At 37.6% G+C, this 17,323-nt stretch overlaps 1 protein-coding gene across 2 annotated transcripts; it reads left to right on the forward strand.

Moving 5' to 3' along the window:
- The first annotated feature begins 999 nt into the window (after positions 1 to 999).
- hnrnpl2 (heterogeneous nuclear ribonucleoprotein L2) lies at positions 1,000 to 16,625 on the forward strand. 2 transcript variants are annotated; one of them, XM_046876869.1, is made up of 14 exons: positions 1,000 to 1,151; positions 4,817 to 4,935; positions 5,800 to 6,037; positions 7,680 to 7,765; positions 8,075 to 8,171; positions 9,876 to 9,948; positions 11,867 to 11,899; positions 12,276 to 12,344; positions 12,529 to 12,782; positions 13,028 to 13,149; positions 14,180 to 14,381; positions 14,482 to 14,539; positions 15,886 to 15,993; positions 16,111 to 16,625. In XM_046876869.1, the coding sequence occupies exons 1-14, from the start codon at positions 1,065 to 1,067 to the stop codon at positions 16,167 to 16,169; spliced, it is 1,605 nt and encodes a 534-aa protein (XP_046732825.1). In that variant the 5' UTR covers positions 1,000 to 1,064; the 3' UTR covers positions 16,170 to 16,625. The 2 variants fall into 2 exon arrangements, with proteins under 2 accessions (XP_046732825.1, XP_046732827.1); XM_046876871.1 differs by lacking the exons at positions 11,867 to 11,899; positions 12,276 to 12,344.
- Positions 16,626 to 17,323: the final 698 nt, after the last annotated feature.

Below are 17,323 nucleotides of genomic sequence, written 5' to 3' on the forward strand. Positions count from 1 at the left end.
ATGACAATAATAATAATTACAAGAACAGTTATTAAATCACAAGAACAGGTAAACTTTTAATAATAATGATTGTTAATATTATTAATAATAGTAAAAATAATATTTCAAAATGGTCAAACTGTCAAAATTAACACGTTAACGCAAATTCATTTTAATGGCAGAACGCATTTCTGTTTGATCATTTTTATCAAAAATATATATAAAAGATGCGAAATTAAAACCTTTAATGCAACACATTAAACATTTGTTTTACTGATGCACCACGTCTCAAATCAAACACCAAAATCCGCCAGGATGCACACATCCGGCAATTAAAACTGTCCGTGTGGAAACAGCAAATATTTTGTTTGGTATCCTGATGATTTGCGTAATTTAAAACACCATAATTACTTACAAATATTAGAATATATATATTTTTTCATGTTCTATGTTGAGTTTGGTTTCACTAATAATAAGCATACATTTGCATAACGGATCCATATTTGTCGATGTTGATTAGAGTATTAAAAACTTAAAAGTATTCATTTAAGGTACATTTAGAACAGATAAAAATGTGCGATTAAGTTGCGATTAATTGTGAGTTGACTCATTAAAATAATTTATTGCGATTAAATATTTTAGTGGATTGACATGTATGTCCTAGTATACGTCCTAGTACAGTCTATATAAATAACGTACTTTTAGGTAAATAATATATTTTTTAAATCAGCTGTCTAATCATGAACAGTTGAACTTGAATTATATTTTATTATATTATATAAAGTATAAATATGTAATTTAAATATTATATAATACATATATTTTTAGTATTAATGTTTATTATAATAGTAAATAATATTATTATAATAATTAATGCTGTCTAATCACGGAACAGTTGAACTCTGGTGGACAAATTTCATTGGTTAAGCGCGGTGATTTTCTGACCAATAGGAGCTCGCAGAAGGCGGACGCACACGTTCTCGTAGTTTTTTTTTTCCTCCCCTCGTCCATTTTCATTTGGTGCGTGGGGGGGAGGAGGAAAAAAAAAAAAAAAAACCAAAAAAAAAAAAAACTAACGGGACAACATGGCTACGCAAACGGCCCGGTACTACAGCGAGGGAGGCAGGGCAACGAAGCGACAGAAAACCGACAACGACGGAGGAATGGCGACTGTAAGTTCCCTGCGCGCTCCGGGGAACAGCTTCACTCCATCTTTTCTTTCTCTTTCTCTCCGAGAACCCTGTGCGGCGACGCGGTGAAAGAGGCGCGCGCTAGTTGCACGAGCCTGTTAGCTCGCCTGGCTTAGCCGAGCGCCTTTGTTTCTTTTTCTCCTGAAAATTAATCTGAATATATTTTCTTGCACTCAGAATAGTCTGCGGTGAAAAGCGTTTCCTAATCTTAAAAGAGTGTTTCGACACGTTTTTAAGGCTTCACGAGTCTGTCGGCACAACCCTGCTAGCTGGCTAGTTTTGCAGAGCGTTGAAAGCTAGCATGAATGAATGTAGTTAGCTAACAAGTTAGCAGAAGTCGCGTGGAAAAACGCCACCAAGATGCCATAGTGCTCACACAGGGCCTGGGTAGAAATGAATAGATTTCTAAAGCTAGTAAAGATCCTTATTCGAATAATGCTTACTTTAATTTACATGAACTCCGTGTATTTATAACAGGATCTATTGAAATTCCAAGGACATTCAGTACAATACAGTACAGCACGCATGCATGGATCTTAGCAGCAAACAAAGCAGCATCTCTAAGTTCCCATCCCTGCTTCTGCATCACTCCTCTGGCCTGAAGATTGCAATCAATCCCTGGTCTACAACCCTCACTTTAACCCAGGAAGGCTTGTTAAATAGCCAGTTATTCATAGCAAAGGTGCATGGATTAGGGGGGGGGGGGAATGTGCCCCAAAGGAAGAGAAAGAAATGAGTTCTCCAAGTTCATCCACAGTTTACATAGAAACCAGGAAGCTGGTTAGGGTTCTTGTTACTTTCCTTGAAGATTAGTGTGATGGAACCAGTTAAACAGAAGATTCGAAATGTCATGTAATTAATAAGGGTGTCTGTACAGCACTGCACTGGTGAGGTCTTAATTCTGCACTTTTTTTTTTTTTTTATGGCATTTGCGTGGATCTGTTTTTACAGTAACAATTTACATGAGGGTTTTGCATGGCTGGAGCCAACCAAAGAAGATCTCTATAATAAAAATACAACTCGAATCACCATCATGCTGAATCATTTATACAGAGGTGGAAATTAACAAATTATTTACTCCTGTTACTACAATTAAGTAGGTGTTTTGTGTACTGTCTTTGAAAGCAGTTTTTAAAATCGATTATTTATTGTATTTTAAGTGTGTTACTCAAAGTATTGTCCGTAACTACATTTTATATTCCATAATAGAATAATCGGCCGACTGTTTTCTCCTTCCATAATCGGTTTAAAAAAAAAAAAAATATATATATATATATATATATATATATATATATATATATATATATATATATATTTATATTTGTTTTATTGAGATGTTTTGCTTATAATAACTACATAAAACCCTTGGTTGGGGGTTTTATGTATAAAAGTGAACTTAAAAAAAAAAATGCAAAAGCCTCATTGAGTTTAACTATCTTTATTGTTCACACTTTTCAGCTTATAGCGGCTGCTTGTTGAGGAGTGCATGGGGGATTTCTCCTTTGTACAAATTCACTGATGTGGTATTTTTCTGTAAAAAATATATTAAATAGCCACATTTGAGTACGCAAAGTGAAGCAATTTGTGCAAATCAACATTTGCATTGTTTTAAATAATTGCAGATGGCAAGCTGACAACCGTGCTTAAAAGAATCCATATAAAATATAATGCACACAAAATACACAGGCATTTTGTCCAGGTGAAAAGATATAAGCATCTAGAATATCTATCTAATTTCTAAATGCATGATTAAAATATACAAACATTAAAACACCCATTTGAACATAGTAAAGCCACAGTAAGTCACGTTTGAAAACGGAAACCCGTAGTAGACAAATGCTCTAAAAGAGAATGGAACGGAGAAATGCAGCAAGCTAACAGGATAAATTGCAAAATATTTGCTGCTTTTACAGTTTTGTTCACGTCGTTTTAATTAAATCCATCACTGTCGCGAACGAGGTGATCGTGCAAACCGATGCTCGCGAGTCACGACAAAACAGATCCGGAAGATGAGGATTATACATGTTTTGCTTTCCGTGCTGATGTTTCACCTTCATCCGTGACACCAGTGTGTTTTCTGTTCATGTGCTCGTGCATCACTGTGGTACTTCCGTGCCACACAAACTCCGCTTTGTAATAACTTGCAGGCTTCAATCTTCTGTGTTTTGGTTAATATCTAATGCTCCCATTGCCTTGGATAACTTGGGACACACTTTTTCCTGCTGCCAGTTGACCTGTACTCTTCGCCCGCCTGAGGTTTCTTGCTGTCACGCGAACTTGTAATTTGAGCAAATTTTATTATCGATTATTATTGATTTTATCAAATAGTTGTTGCAGCCCTATTTAGAAAAAAATAAAATGCATGTGTGGAAAATCGCTTTCTTTTTGACTGATAACTCAGTGTAGCATAACATCATTTTAGACCTTAGGGGTTTTTTTTTTTCCTTAATTTGTAAAGGTGTACCTTTTTTTTTTTTTTTTTTTTTTTTTTTAAATCGGTACACCTTCACCCCCCTCCCCCTCCATATAAATAAAACATCCTGCAAGCCATAAAAGTAAATAAATTTAATAAAAGTTTTGTTTCTTGCTGTGCAGACTGGTTCATGGCCTGGTAGTTGAGGACCCCTGGTCTACAAAACATGACTTTGCATGTTTTTTTTTTTTTTTCCGTAATATTTCATAAACATCCAAGAGAGGGGGGAAAATAGAGGCTAGTATGGGGAACAACTGTTTATAACTACTGTAATGTAGCATGTTGCCTCAGACATTCCACCCCATAGAAGGTAAAAAAAAAAAAAGGCATGAGAGGAATTAAACATGTCAGTGCATGCTGTTGCCCCATTCGGTCTTATTTCTTTACATATCTTACATCGTGGGTAGATACGGATTGGATTCCGTCTTAACCACAGTTAAATACTGGACTTGGAAGAAAAAAATTAAAAGAACACTTCTGCAAAGAATTTCACAATTTCCCGTTATCATGAACGGGGCTGGTCAGACAAACGTGTCATTTCATGCTGCAGGTATGATGTTAATGTAGTTAACAAGTAATAACTCAAGTCTCACCCACAATTGTTTCAGTACAAGCTTGAGTTCAGACAGGTTGCATGATCTTGATTTTAAATAGCTACTCTTGATGTATAGCCAGGTGAGTTTGTGCTTGAGCCTATATTCAGTTTCCAGGGGGTCTAAAAAAGAAAAAGAAAAACTCTAAAATTTCAGGTTAAAATCTTAAATGGTTGTCTATTTAACATACCTCTCATGTCAATTGAAATGCTCTTTTAGAATGCTTTTTCCCCTGTGATGTTCTTTTTTTTTTTTTTTGCTAGTCCATATAGAATTTCCTGTTTCAATGAGACCAACTTGCAACAGCCAATCAGCTTTCTGTGCTGGTTTAGAAATACTTGGCTTGAAAAAAATGAATTTAGGGCTTGGTTAAGGTCAGTTGCATACAATGTATTTGTATGCGTTTTTGATGTTGTGATATAGGTCTTAAACTTTATTCTTTAAAAAAAATCATAAATTTGAAAGCGGTTTCTGCTATAATATGCTTTTTTTTTTTTTTTTTTTTTTTTTTCTCTCCCCCCTCTTCTCTCTCTCTCTCTCTCTCTTCCCTCTCTAAATTGTTTGACTTTTGTGTATTGCAGGAGGGCTACGAAGACCCTCACAAACCTCTCCCCTCCCTCGTAGTCCATATAAGAGGGTTGGTGGATGGAGTTTTGGAAGCAGACATTGTTGAAGCCCTGCAGGAATTTGGAACCATCAGGTAATGTGCATGTTATAATCTGCTGTAATTATCTGCCAAAAATGTAATTTCTCAGTACTTTGGACATAAAGTATGAGGTGTACACCTTTTACACTGAGCTGCATATGGATAGTACCCTTGTTAACAAGATTGGGTTTAAACTAGTCATCTAATGTTAAATCAGTTTTGAATGCGACAAATGGTTTCAGTTTCTAAGCACCAGTTTTTATGTTTAATCTTCTCGGATGTCTCCTCGGCTGCAACTATTCCAGATATCACATGGTTTAATATCGGGGTTTGATGTGCTTGCGGTTGTGCAGACAGCAAAACAATTACTTGTGCAAACAGGGCAAATGCAATTATGCCACTTCTCCGTCTCTAATCAGCGATCAGCTTGCCAAAACCAACTGGCACACAACTGACGTCTCGCTGCTGCCTTTGTGCTTCACTCGCCACCAACTCTGCTTTTCGTTTTATTAGTTTCTGTTGTCATGTCTGGTAACAAAACTAGTGCTCTACTTATAGTCTGTCCATCCTGTTTAAAGTCTAACAGAGGGCTGTTGCCACAAAATGCATCATAATGTATTTAAACAGAACATCCTCCAGTATTGAGGCAACATTTTAAGTTTCCACTAGAGAAAGTTTGGTATTTTTCAGCTGTTGGCAAGTTTCTGAGATATAATCGTATATAATTGCCCAAATTACCCCACATCCATCCACCCATTTCCTGCTGAGACAATTTCATTGCTAATTTTGTGTCCTTGTACGAGGCCCAATTTCCGGTTGTAATAAATGTTTTTTTTTTTTTTTTTAAACTACATTGCATGCAATATTTTGAAAAATCTAATAATAATCAGTAATTCAGCCAGATTTGTTTTCTTTCAGTTATGTGGTGCTGATGCCCAAAAAGCGCCAAGCCCTAGTTGAATACGAGGACATGACCGGCTCTTGCAACGCAGTCACATATGCTACCGACAACCAGATCTACATCGCTGGAAATCCTGCTTATGTGAATTACTCCACCAGTCAGAAGATCTCCCGACCCGGCGATTCGGACGACACTCGCAGTGTTAATAATGTTTTGTTATTCACAATCATGAACCCCATTTATCCCATCACCACGGTAATACTCTTAAGCTCTGTGTAACTCCGTTAGATTATTGTTTGTACATTACAGGACAAACCGTACTGCCGTGATTTACATATGTAATCACAGGCACAAATTGTGTACCCGGTTTGTTTAAGTACAGTTAGCGGGAAGAAATGCAAAATGTTTTTTTAATGCAGTTTGCTATTAGTAACATTTGTGAGTATCAAAATATTGCATAGTTTATAAAAATAGAATAAATCTAATTAATGCAATACACTATTGTATTGACTAGGGCTGTAGTAATCAAATATTCTACTGATTATTCTAGCGATTAATCAAGTAATTGGATAAGAAGTACTTTTTTCTTTATTAAAGAGCACTATCAAATATACAAGAGAAAATAAGACGGTTCTCTTAAAATTATCAAGTAATTGTACCTTATTAGAAAAATTAAAATTTTATTGCTGAAATTGCATACAAGACCATCTTACAAGGCAAGATTACATAGAAATACAAGTATTTAAAAAAAACTAAAAATGTATTACTCAAAAAAAAGGAAAAAGTAAACTCACTGTAATGTTTTCTTTGTGTAGTTTGAAATGATCCCAAACTTTGGAAACTTTATTTTCTTTGACCTGATTTTTATTGAAGCCTGTTTCCGCCACATAAAATGTTTGCCTTTTTTTTCTTGCAATTGCAACTTTCTCATAATGCTGCCCCCTTTTTTTTATTTATTTTTTATTTATTTATTTTTTTTGCATTTTGACTTTTTGTGCTCGCAATTCTGACTTTATTTCTCGTGAACATCCAGCATTTCTGGTGCATCCGCCGGTAACCATGTTGTGGGCCTGAAGTTTGAAGCTGTTAGTGTATGAACGAGGCTCCTCTGCTTCATCTGACTTGTTCTGTCACCTCCAGAGGTGATTGTTAGACAGAGTTCCCTCTGAGGACTGGAGGCTCAGTTTGATACCATTTAATACTGTTGATTGTAGCCTATTTTACTTTTAATGTGTTAAGCTTTCTGGCACTACAGAGGGGGGTGACTCTGCTCGATTGGCAAAAAAGAAGTCAGAATTTGCAAGAAATAAACTTATGTAGCAGAAACAGGCTTCCATATGAATCTTTTGCTTGCTCGTTGCTGTTTTCTCCTTGCTCCTCCATTTGTTTTTTTATTTTTATTTTTTTTATTTTTTATTAATTTTTTTTTTTTTTTCATTCTGCAGTGTCTTCTGTGTTTTTTTGTCCAGAGCACTCCAGTGTTTAGCGGGTGATGCGTCAGTAATATTGGTCCGTGGGGAGCGTGTTTAGTTTAAAAAAAATTATATATATATAATTTTTTTTTTTTTTTTACTTGAGGAATTGTTTTAGTGCTAATATTGATTTGAGTACTTGATTGAATTCCCCATACTTTAAGATGGAAGGAATAAAAAGATTTTTTAATTTATTCACTCCTTCGATATGTGGAATTGTCAGGATTTTCTCCTTTAAAAAAAAAATCTCTTGAAGTTGTACATAAAATATAAAAAGGATTGTATTTGTTACACTTGCACTAAAGCAAAACAGTTCAGTATGTATACATGTACTGCTACACACCATATGTTTGTGTATGTATGTATGTATGTATACTTTTTGTGTGTAAAAATGTCTTTAATATAATTTTTCCCTTATTCTGCAGGATGTTCTCTATACCATCTGCAACAATTGTGGTCCTGTTCAAAGGATTGTTATCTTCAGGAAAAATGGTGTCCAGGCCATGGTAGAATATCCTTTATGTGTTTCCCCGATAGGGTTTCTCCAATTTTGTTCTACTTAAAAAATGCATTGAATGGGTTGTGTTCTCTATAGTCAATTGTCACTTGAATATGCATGCAGATGTGCTGATGTGTTGGAACTGTATTTAATAAAGGGAGTGTTTCTATGTTTCCTAGATAGGTTTCAGGTCACACACCACTCACCTAAAAAAGTTGTCGTTCAGAAAAATATATGTATGACTGACCTTGAATTGTAAGGGCTAGTTGATTAGCACTTGTCATCATTAAAAAGTGAGTTTTTCCCCTTAATTATTTCTACATTCGATTCAGTCCAGAGTGCACAGCGGGCCAAAGCCTCTCTCAATGGTGCGGATATTTATTCAGGCTGCTGCACGCTCAAGATTGAGTATGCCAAGGTGAGTGTTTTATTCTGATATATTTAGAACACACACATACACACACACACACACACACACACACACACACAGTCTATTTGTTAATGCCTTAGTGAGAGAAGTGAGTTTTCATCTGTTTTAACATGCTTTTATTATATGGACTAATGGTTCATTTATTAGCTAGTCTACTGGGCAGGTGGAAGTGTCATGTCCCATTTTATTGTTGCCAGGAAATGTTTTTCACCAGCTGCTGGTTGGTTATTAATATAATTTAGGTTGGTTATCAATATAATAAAATAGCTTGTAGTAAACTCCTTAGTTAAGTTTGTTAATCTGACAATCATTTCTTCTTCTTCTTCTTAAAGCTGTAAGCAGGGATAAAGACATGAATAATTTTCTTTGTTTAGGCAGTATTGCTTGAGCATGTGTGATGTTGCTTTTACACAACAGTTCTGCAAACATGAAATTAATATTGAATGATGTGCTCAAATTTGTATTTTGGTGTATTTCTGCTATGCTGGTGAAAATGGAGCCTCAGTTTGTTGCTAATCAGCTTTTTTGAATTGTAGCTTTCCGATAACGGTGCCTCTGGTTTCATCTTTGATGGAAACGTTCATATTTGAAGCCAAATGTTGCCCTGTACCCTAATAATGTCACCAATGCTATTGTATTGACCGTGTAGAACTAGGAAGTGGGTTTGTGTGTGGTTTTTATTTAATAATTTTTACATTTTTTTAATGTACAGTGGAACCTCGGAGCTTGCGGCCTCAGCGCTCGCGACCTCGCATGCTCGCGACTTTCATTCCGACCGGCGACTCTCATTCAGATCGGCTCGTGAGCAACCGCGAGCTGCTCAAAACGCTAGTTTTAACATTTCTAATCAAGGTTTATCTCATTAAAATTGTCTAAAAAAATGCTTTAAAACTATTTTTATTATGTATGGAGTGAAATAGTGTTATTTACTCATTTAAATCGATTTCGTATAGTGTTCTTTGGGTTTTTACTGGGTTGGAAGGGGCGTATCAAAGGTTATGAAAATTGAACTCATGACCGGTCTTGGTCCCTAACCCTCGCGAGCTCCGAGGTTCCACTGTATACCATATTCGAACAGTGTTAAACCTCCAAGTGGGCCAATACAACACTATAGGCCCACTATAGAAAATGTATCAAGTATAGTAATTTATGGTGCATTTTGTGTTTGTTGGCATGTATTTCAGTTGTGGGAGTTGTTTTATTTATTTATTTTTAAAGAGAAGGTAAATTATTGGTGTATCAAGAGTTTTATGACCGCTTTTTCTACACTTTCTTTCTATTATACTAATTAATCAGCTTAACTACTATGTGTTATGCAGTATGTGGGGTTGAGAGAGGGGGGGTTGTGCAGTTTGAAGCTTGGCTAGAGTTACCATTGCTATGTGTCCTGTCACCATGTGTTGCATATTGTTTAAGCACACATACAGAATGAAAACCTTTGCGAAGGACAACCGGTTTTAAAGGTTATGATTTTCCTCTCTAAATATAACCATTTCACTAATAGTCCAGAAACAAAATTTGCTTGTTGCAGGACACTACTTTTGTTTTCTCTCAATAATGGCACAATTTAGTTTTGGATAACATCAATTAATCGAAACTTGAAACATTCATAAAGAATTTGTTGATGTGGTCTTGAAGTTTGTGTATCAATTTTGTGAATACAAACTTAATGATTAGTTTTCCTCCTCACAGCCAACGCGCCTCAATGTATTCAAGAATGACCAGGACACGTGGGACTACACCAATCCAAACCTGACTGGCCAAGGTAACGTGTGCAGCTGGACATTTTTTCTGTTTTGACACAACTCAGCATCCTTACTGCCACTGTGGAGAATAGCTAAGCGGGTGGGAGTGGGTCATGTTAGATTTTAGGAGCTCCTATGCTTAATTGTGCAGCCTAGTACAGTCCTTGTAGACCCCGAGGCACAGCAGGTAGTCAAATGGTTGTTTTGTGACCTTGTTTTTGAAATGTTCACATCATCTCAGAAGATTATAAGGATCAAAGGAGCAACTGGACCCTTGAGTATGCATCAGAAAATGTTTATAATGAAATTATTTTTTTTAATCTTCTAATACCACTGGAAATATATAGCAGAAATATGTCCATGAACTGTTCATATAACATTGTGAATGGTTTCTTTATTTGATTAATCAACACTGGAACCTCGAGGTAAATGAGCCGAAATGCTAGTGACAGCAGTGCCATTTGATCCGTCCTAAAATGTAACGGTTATTTATTTGATACCTGCTTGTGGGCCAGTTGCTCCTCTACAACTATGCTGTACAAACCTAAGTAAACTGCTTCCAAACACCAGCTGCAACAACACACTTGGAAATGAGGAGTGCACTGTTCATACACACCAAAGACATTTCAGTTTCCTCAGCTACCCCTGCAAGAGCATTTTCTCCCTCAACAAGCAGAAGGAAAGCCCAAGCATGATAGAGAAACCACGCATTCCGACACTCTATACAAGACGACACTTTTTACACTGATCTTCTCCTGAACCACTACAGCCACGAAGATAAAAGAATAAGACACGCGCCACAGAGAGTCCCACCACCACCCCACTGTGACACAGCACCAACATCACCAACTGCTGATAAAGGACTCGTCAGGGGGTGGGGATCGGGTGGGCCACAAGCCACAAACAGACAAAAATAAATAAATTGAGTCCATGCACACAAAACAGGACAAGTCACTCAAGAAACCAAACACATTCTCTGAACCCTACTCAGCTATGGTTGTATATTTTGTCCACGGGTCCTCACAGAACAAAATGTGTTCACATACCACATCTGTCTTGACCCACTGACTATAGTGCTGATTTCTGCAAGAAATGAACATCACCATCTTGAGGAAGATCTTGTTCACACAGGCCACATGCGAACACCTTTGACTTACAAAATTTTAACTGTCCTGCACACCTTCCACCTCTAGATCTCCCCAACTAGTTTACCTCGAAATGTGTTTTATTTATTTTTTTGTTGTTTTCCCTTTTATTTTTAGTCTTATGACCTACTTTTGTAACACCTTCCAATATGATGCAGGTTTGGCATTGTCTCTAATGGGAATCTGAAATGTGCAAAAATCCACCGCTCTGCAAGCTGTGCGTGATGTCATGGACAATATATTTAAATAAAAATACAGACTCCTGGACGAATATGGAAGAGCTATGGTGGCACTTTGGTCTCCGACCAACAAAAGAGGATGGCCGCTAGAGTCTTTGTGACTAAACTGAGTTGGGAGGAAAATGGAAGCTTTTTTTTTTTTTTTTTTTTTTTTTTAAACTTTCAAGAGGCAGAGATGAAGAGGATTTCAGCTGTGGCTAATTGACAACCTGTGCCACCTGCATCACCCTCTTCCCCTCCCCTTGAGTTTGAGCTGTAAGTATCCCCAAGCTTGTGTTGTCTTGGAGTGATGCTTTGATGGTTTCAAAATGATATGTACGTAACTTGCTATCGCTTTCCCTCTGCAATCTCCATTTTGCCTGTATATCCAGTGGACTGCAGTTTCGTGTTGCTGTGTTGCATCAATAGTATTGCTATATTCTTCTTGTTTCATTCAGGGCATATGATACTTAAGCCCCTTATTTAAAGCCCCTTGCTAAGAACTGTTGTCTTGCGTTGAAGCGAATGCCGCAAAACTAGTGAGATTCATGTGTGCAATGTTTGTACCTGAACAGGTGCAGACGCTGATGACGATGGGGGCGAACAAGGTGTGTGTGCATCCCAGGCTTTCTGTTTTTCCCCTCACAATACATTATAATTATTCTTTATTTGGCGATTAATGATTTGAGCTTGAAGCTCATATTTGTCTCCATTGCATACTTTATTTTTACACATATTGGTGCTGGTCCACATTGTCTACGGTTCATCTACAACGCTGTTTTGGTGTAGCTCTGTTTCTGCTCTCTATCTCTGGCCCCCTCTTTCTTTTATTTTCAGTCGTTTTTTTTTTAAACTAGGTGTCATTTTATATTTTAGGCTACAAGTTGTTTTTTTTTTTTTTTTTATTCATCTTCCACCCTTCTCCCTGTCACTTTGTATTCTTCTTTTCCCTTTCACGGCCTCCTTCCCTCTCTTGCCTCTCAGATTTGAATGGCCAATCCAACAAGCGCCAGAGGCAGCCTGCTCTGCTGGGACACCACCCTACAGAGTACGGTAAGGCTCCTGGCGGACACCAACACGTTCACTCACAAAAGCGGGGAGTGATTGTGCTTATTTAATTCGGGTGCATAGATCCACAGTGGCAGCAAGGCAGTAAGCTGTGTTGAGTCATTCAGAATTGCAGTGATATGTGAATTGTTGAAATTCAGCCATCGGTGTCCATGCGTCTGCTTGACAGGTGGGTATGGGTACCAGGACGAGAGTTACGGCGGGTATGACGGACGCCGCGTGGGTCCATCGATGGGAGCCCCAAGAAGGGGCGGGGCTAGTCAGCGCTACGGCGGCCAGTACGGGGCACCACCTCCACCACCACCAGGGGAATACAGTGCTCATGCAGAGTCGCCAGTGATGATGGTCTATGGACTGGAGCCATCCAAAATAAATGCAGACCGAGTGTTTAACATCTTCTGCCTTTATGGCAATGTTGAGAGGGTAAGCAAAAAGGCTACACACACACACACACACACACCATATATTGTTACCTACTGCACCTTCTGTACATGAATCACCCTCACCCCCCTGTATATATGGACCTCATTCCTTTATTGATCTACTTTTATTCTTGTAAATAGGCCACTTATGCACTTCTGGTTAGATGCTAACTGCATTTCATTGACTCTGTACATGCACAATGAAAAAGTTTAATCTAATATGTAGATTTCATGTATGATATCTAGGTGAAATTCATGAAGAGCAAACCAGGTGCTGCCATGGTGGAAATGGGAGACTGCTATGCTGTAGATCGGGCCATTTGTCATCTAAACAACTATTTCTTATTCAACCAGAAACTTAATGTCTGGTACGTGTTTTGACTTTATGAAATAGTTCTTCCAAAATAGTGGTTTTTTTTATTTTATTTTATTTTTATTATTATTATTCCAAAAGTTTTTCCATTAACTACAGGTGTCGGAAACTCAGGAACCAGTGTAAACAAAAGCGCTTACACTTAACTGTATTATTTACAGCCCATTAAATACCGTAATTTCCGGACTAGTAAGCGCACACAAATATAAACTGAATTGTACAAAGATTTTTATTTTGAACATAAATAAGCCGCACCTGTCTATAAGCCGTCTACACTGAAACTAATGAACTTTACACAGGGTTTAACAAAAGACAGTGTCTGTTACATGGCTTGTATCTATACAGTAGCCTACCAAGAAAGTCATTGTTCACTGTCTTCCTGCTTCCTTTCACAACTATTTCTCTCGGGCTTCTCTCTTTTGGCATCGTCGTCCGTTTCACCATCGGTGAAGCTTTTCTCCCGATGCCGTGCAGCTCAGAACACAGGTGAAGTGGGGTTTTTTTTTGTTTGTTTGTTTGTTTGTTTTTTTGTTTTTTTTCCCCATGCCCGGTTGTTTTCGCATTTCCTGGAGACAGTCCGAGTGAGCGGCAGGTCAAACGTCAGAGGAACCTCATCCATATTTATGATGTGGTGTGGCCCGATTCAGTTGGAGCGCGATTTAAGAGTTTCACTAGGTCACCTGAACCCGTTCAGCAATTTCATTGGTCTAATGTTATGCGGCTTAGTTTTTTGGCTTGAAGTTTGTAAAACCGGGAAAAACCCAGGAAAAATCCATAAATTAGTCGCTTCATTGTTTAAGCCCCAGGGTTAAAAGCGTGGGAAAAAAGTAGCGGCTTATAGTCCGGAAAATACGGTACATGTTCATGCTTTATGCATTTTCTTAGAGACACATATTTTTGCACATTTTGCCCAAGATCTTTAAATTAACATACTTGCTGAACAGATTTGCATTGATTCCTGAATTTTCAGACACCATGTATAAGTTTATGGTAATTAAAGGTAATCAGACTCTTCATCCTTGCAGTGTATCCAAGCAGCAGGCCATCATGCCAGGTCAGTCATATGAACTAGAGGATGGCACCAGCAGCTTTAAAGACTTCCATGGTAGCCGGAACAATCGCTTTGCCTCTCCAGAACAGGCGGCCAAAAACCGCATCCAGCACCCGAGCAATGTCTTGCACTTTTTTAATGCTGCCCCTGAAGCCTCCGTCGAGGTCTTTTCTGAGGTCAGTTCAGCAGCCCAAGCGTGCAGAATATATATATATTTTTTTCTTTTGGGTTTAATTGAACAGTGACTCATCAGCATCAATTTTTTTCTGTTGTCAGATATGCGATGAGCTCGGTTTGAAAAGTCCATCTAATATAAAACTGTTTGCAGCGAAAGGTAAGTAAATCTGTGTACTTGTCTTGAAGGGCTATATGTGTTTACACCAATCAGGATTGACTTTATAGCTACCAGTCAGGCATAACATTTTGACCACCTGCCTAATATTTGGTTGGTCCCCCTTTTGCAGCCAAAACAGTCGTTACTCCTTAAGCATTAACTTCATTAGGTCATCTTTCTTGGACCATTTTTGATACTGACCACCACAGACAAAGAACATCCCACAAGAGCTGCAGTTTTGGAGATACTCTGAACCAGTCGTCTACTCATCACAATTTGGCCCGTGTCAAACCCCCCATTCAAAGCCATATGCTCGCCCATTTATCCTGTTTATCCTATCACATCAACTTTGAGGACAATATGTTCATCTGCTGCCTAATGTATTCCACCCACTAATGGGTGCCATGATGAGATAATCAGTGTTCTTCACTTCACTGGTTGTAATGTTATGTCTGGTTTGTGTATGTGGTGATAGTGACAATTAGGGTTGTAATTATGCAATGTGATTGTGTATCATGAAAATAAGTTATGAGTTGATCGGTTAGATCAGGTGGAAATCAAAATTTACAGAAAGGAAGACCCCTTTGGCAATCCGGATTTGAAGTCTATTGTACAGTGCAATTGATTTAGCAACTGATTTGTATTTTCCTGCATGTTTAAGGTTAGGTGTGATGCTTTGCAATTTCGCTGATATTAACTGATAATCGTAAGAATAATTACAACTATACACAGTAGTATTAAAAGCTGCCATTAACATTTGCTGTGGGGGAGGGGGGTTGTTGGAAAAAAATCCCCATTATTATTTTTGCAAATGTGTAGATCTGTGTAAACATGCGATTTTCAAGTTATTCTTTTTGGGTGCGTGTGTATGTAGAATTATTTCTGACTCTACAAATGCAGGAGCCCCTAATAGCAGAGAAGTGTATTTACAGATATCCTGATAATGTGCTTTTATCACAATCAAATTAGTGCAATTGGTTAAAATCAAGCTGCCGACTTGAGAGACAGATCAAATGTAAAGAGAAGGTTTATGATGATTGGAAGATATTTCTTGCGCAAATTTTTACCACTTGTGCTGCAAAAATGTAAACATTACAAAAATTAAAGGAGAACATTTTCATTCTTTTGCCTGGTTTCTAAACTTATTTGCTGCGATAGATTGCTTACAATTCTATATCAATTTTAGACATAGCCTCATAGAGCAGAGCAATGCAGAATTTACCTGCTTCCATTGCAGTCCAGACCCCTGGACTCCTTAGAAGTGTGCATGTATATTTTTGGTTTGTTGTTTTCATACATGGCTTTCCTGTACCCATTAGTGCTGACTATACTTTTTCTTTTTTCAGGCAGTGTTTCATCTGAGCGAAGCTCATCAGGGCTTCTAGAGTGGGAATCTGTTAATGATGCCATGGAAGCCCTTGCCATGATGAACCATTACCAGATGAAGAACCCTAGTGAGTGCCTTATAGATGCTTTTCATAATGCTGGTGAAGTGATTGAACAGATGAATCTGATTACTTTGATTACTGCTCTAATCATCACTTGTGTCACTGTTTTCTTTTTTTTTTTAGATGGTCCATACCCCTACACACTAAAACTGTGCTTCTCCACTGCGCAACATGCAAATTGAAAAAAAAGGCCACCAGCACAAGCTCAGCACCGCCACATCTTCATTGTCCCATGTTTGTCCTTCATGTTTGCAGTCAATATCGATTGTCTTTCTATTGAGCGAGCCACAGCGTGCGCTGAGAATCAGCTTGTCAGAACTGTTGATCTTGTTTTTATAGACGAGGAGAAAGGTGATGCTTTTGTACCAGTATTTTTTTGGTTAATGTATTTCTTTTTTTCCCTTTTTTTTTTTTTTTTTTTTTTTTTTTAAATTGCTTTCCATTATTGACTGTTAGCTGTGTGCTCAGCGCCTCACTTTTCAAGCTGGCAGCCTGTAAAGGAAAGCCTGCATTTTTCTCTAATTGTAAAATAAAATAAGTGACTATTAGTCCTTTGTCATGGCTATTTAATATAGTAGCTATCCAGTGGAAAGCAGTTTTCAGTGACTTTGCTGAGTTTTAATAAATTGAGAAATCCATTGATGTGATGTATTTCCTTTATGAAGCTCTGGATGGTACTTTTAATCTGCTGAAATTACCTACATGAATGCATGACTAAATCAGTATATTTCAGTTTAATGAGGAAAGTTACTGTTGCATCCTCAAGTTAGGTTTCTAATAGCATGTTCTGGATTGCTTTATTTCTTTACCACAGAAATAATGAATTATTTCTAATTTTGAACCATTTTATATTTTCATTTAATGTGGGATTTCAGTGAGAACGTTACTGTTATTATTTGCACTATAAAGCAGTATAATACTGATTTAAAAACAGTATAAACTTGAATCGCTGCAACAAGTACAGCCTCTGCAAATTTCTCCTCTTTAAACAAGTGTTTTTGTGCATATTTAACTGATCATTACAAATGCTTCATTTACTGAACAGCACAATTATTTTTATTCCCAGAAAACTGTTGACTAATTAATAGTAGCTATATGATCGACTAAGCACCTAAAATGTGCTGCAATATTCATAAGCTCGTCTTGCACTTCAGAACAACTGGTTCTCAAATGTGACGTGTTGAAAGCAGGAAAAATGGGCAAGTATGAAAAGTGACTTCAACAAGGTGCAGATCCTACAGAAGAGCGCCACCCTGCCAATGCCTTTCACAGGACAATTTCTCTTTGTTCTCCTTATCTATTTTTTTGGTAGGTGGTGAGATACTGACTGGACTAC

Source organism: Silurus meridionalis, chromosome 20 (genome assembly GCF_014805685.1).
Source record: "Silurus meridionalis isolate SWU-2019-XX chromosome 20, ASM1480568v1, whole genome shotgun sequence".
Taxonomy (NCBI): Eukaryota; Metazoa; Chordata; class Actinopteri; order Siluriformes; family Siluridae; genus Silurus; species Silurus meridionalis.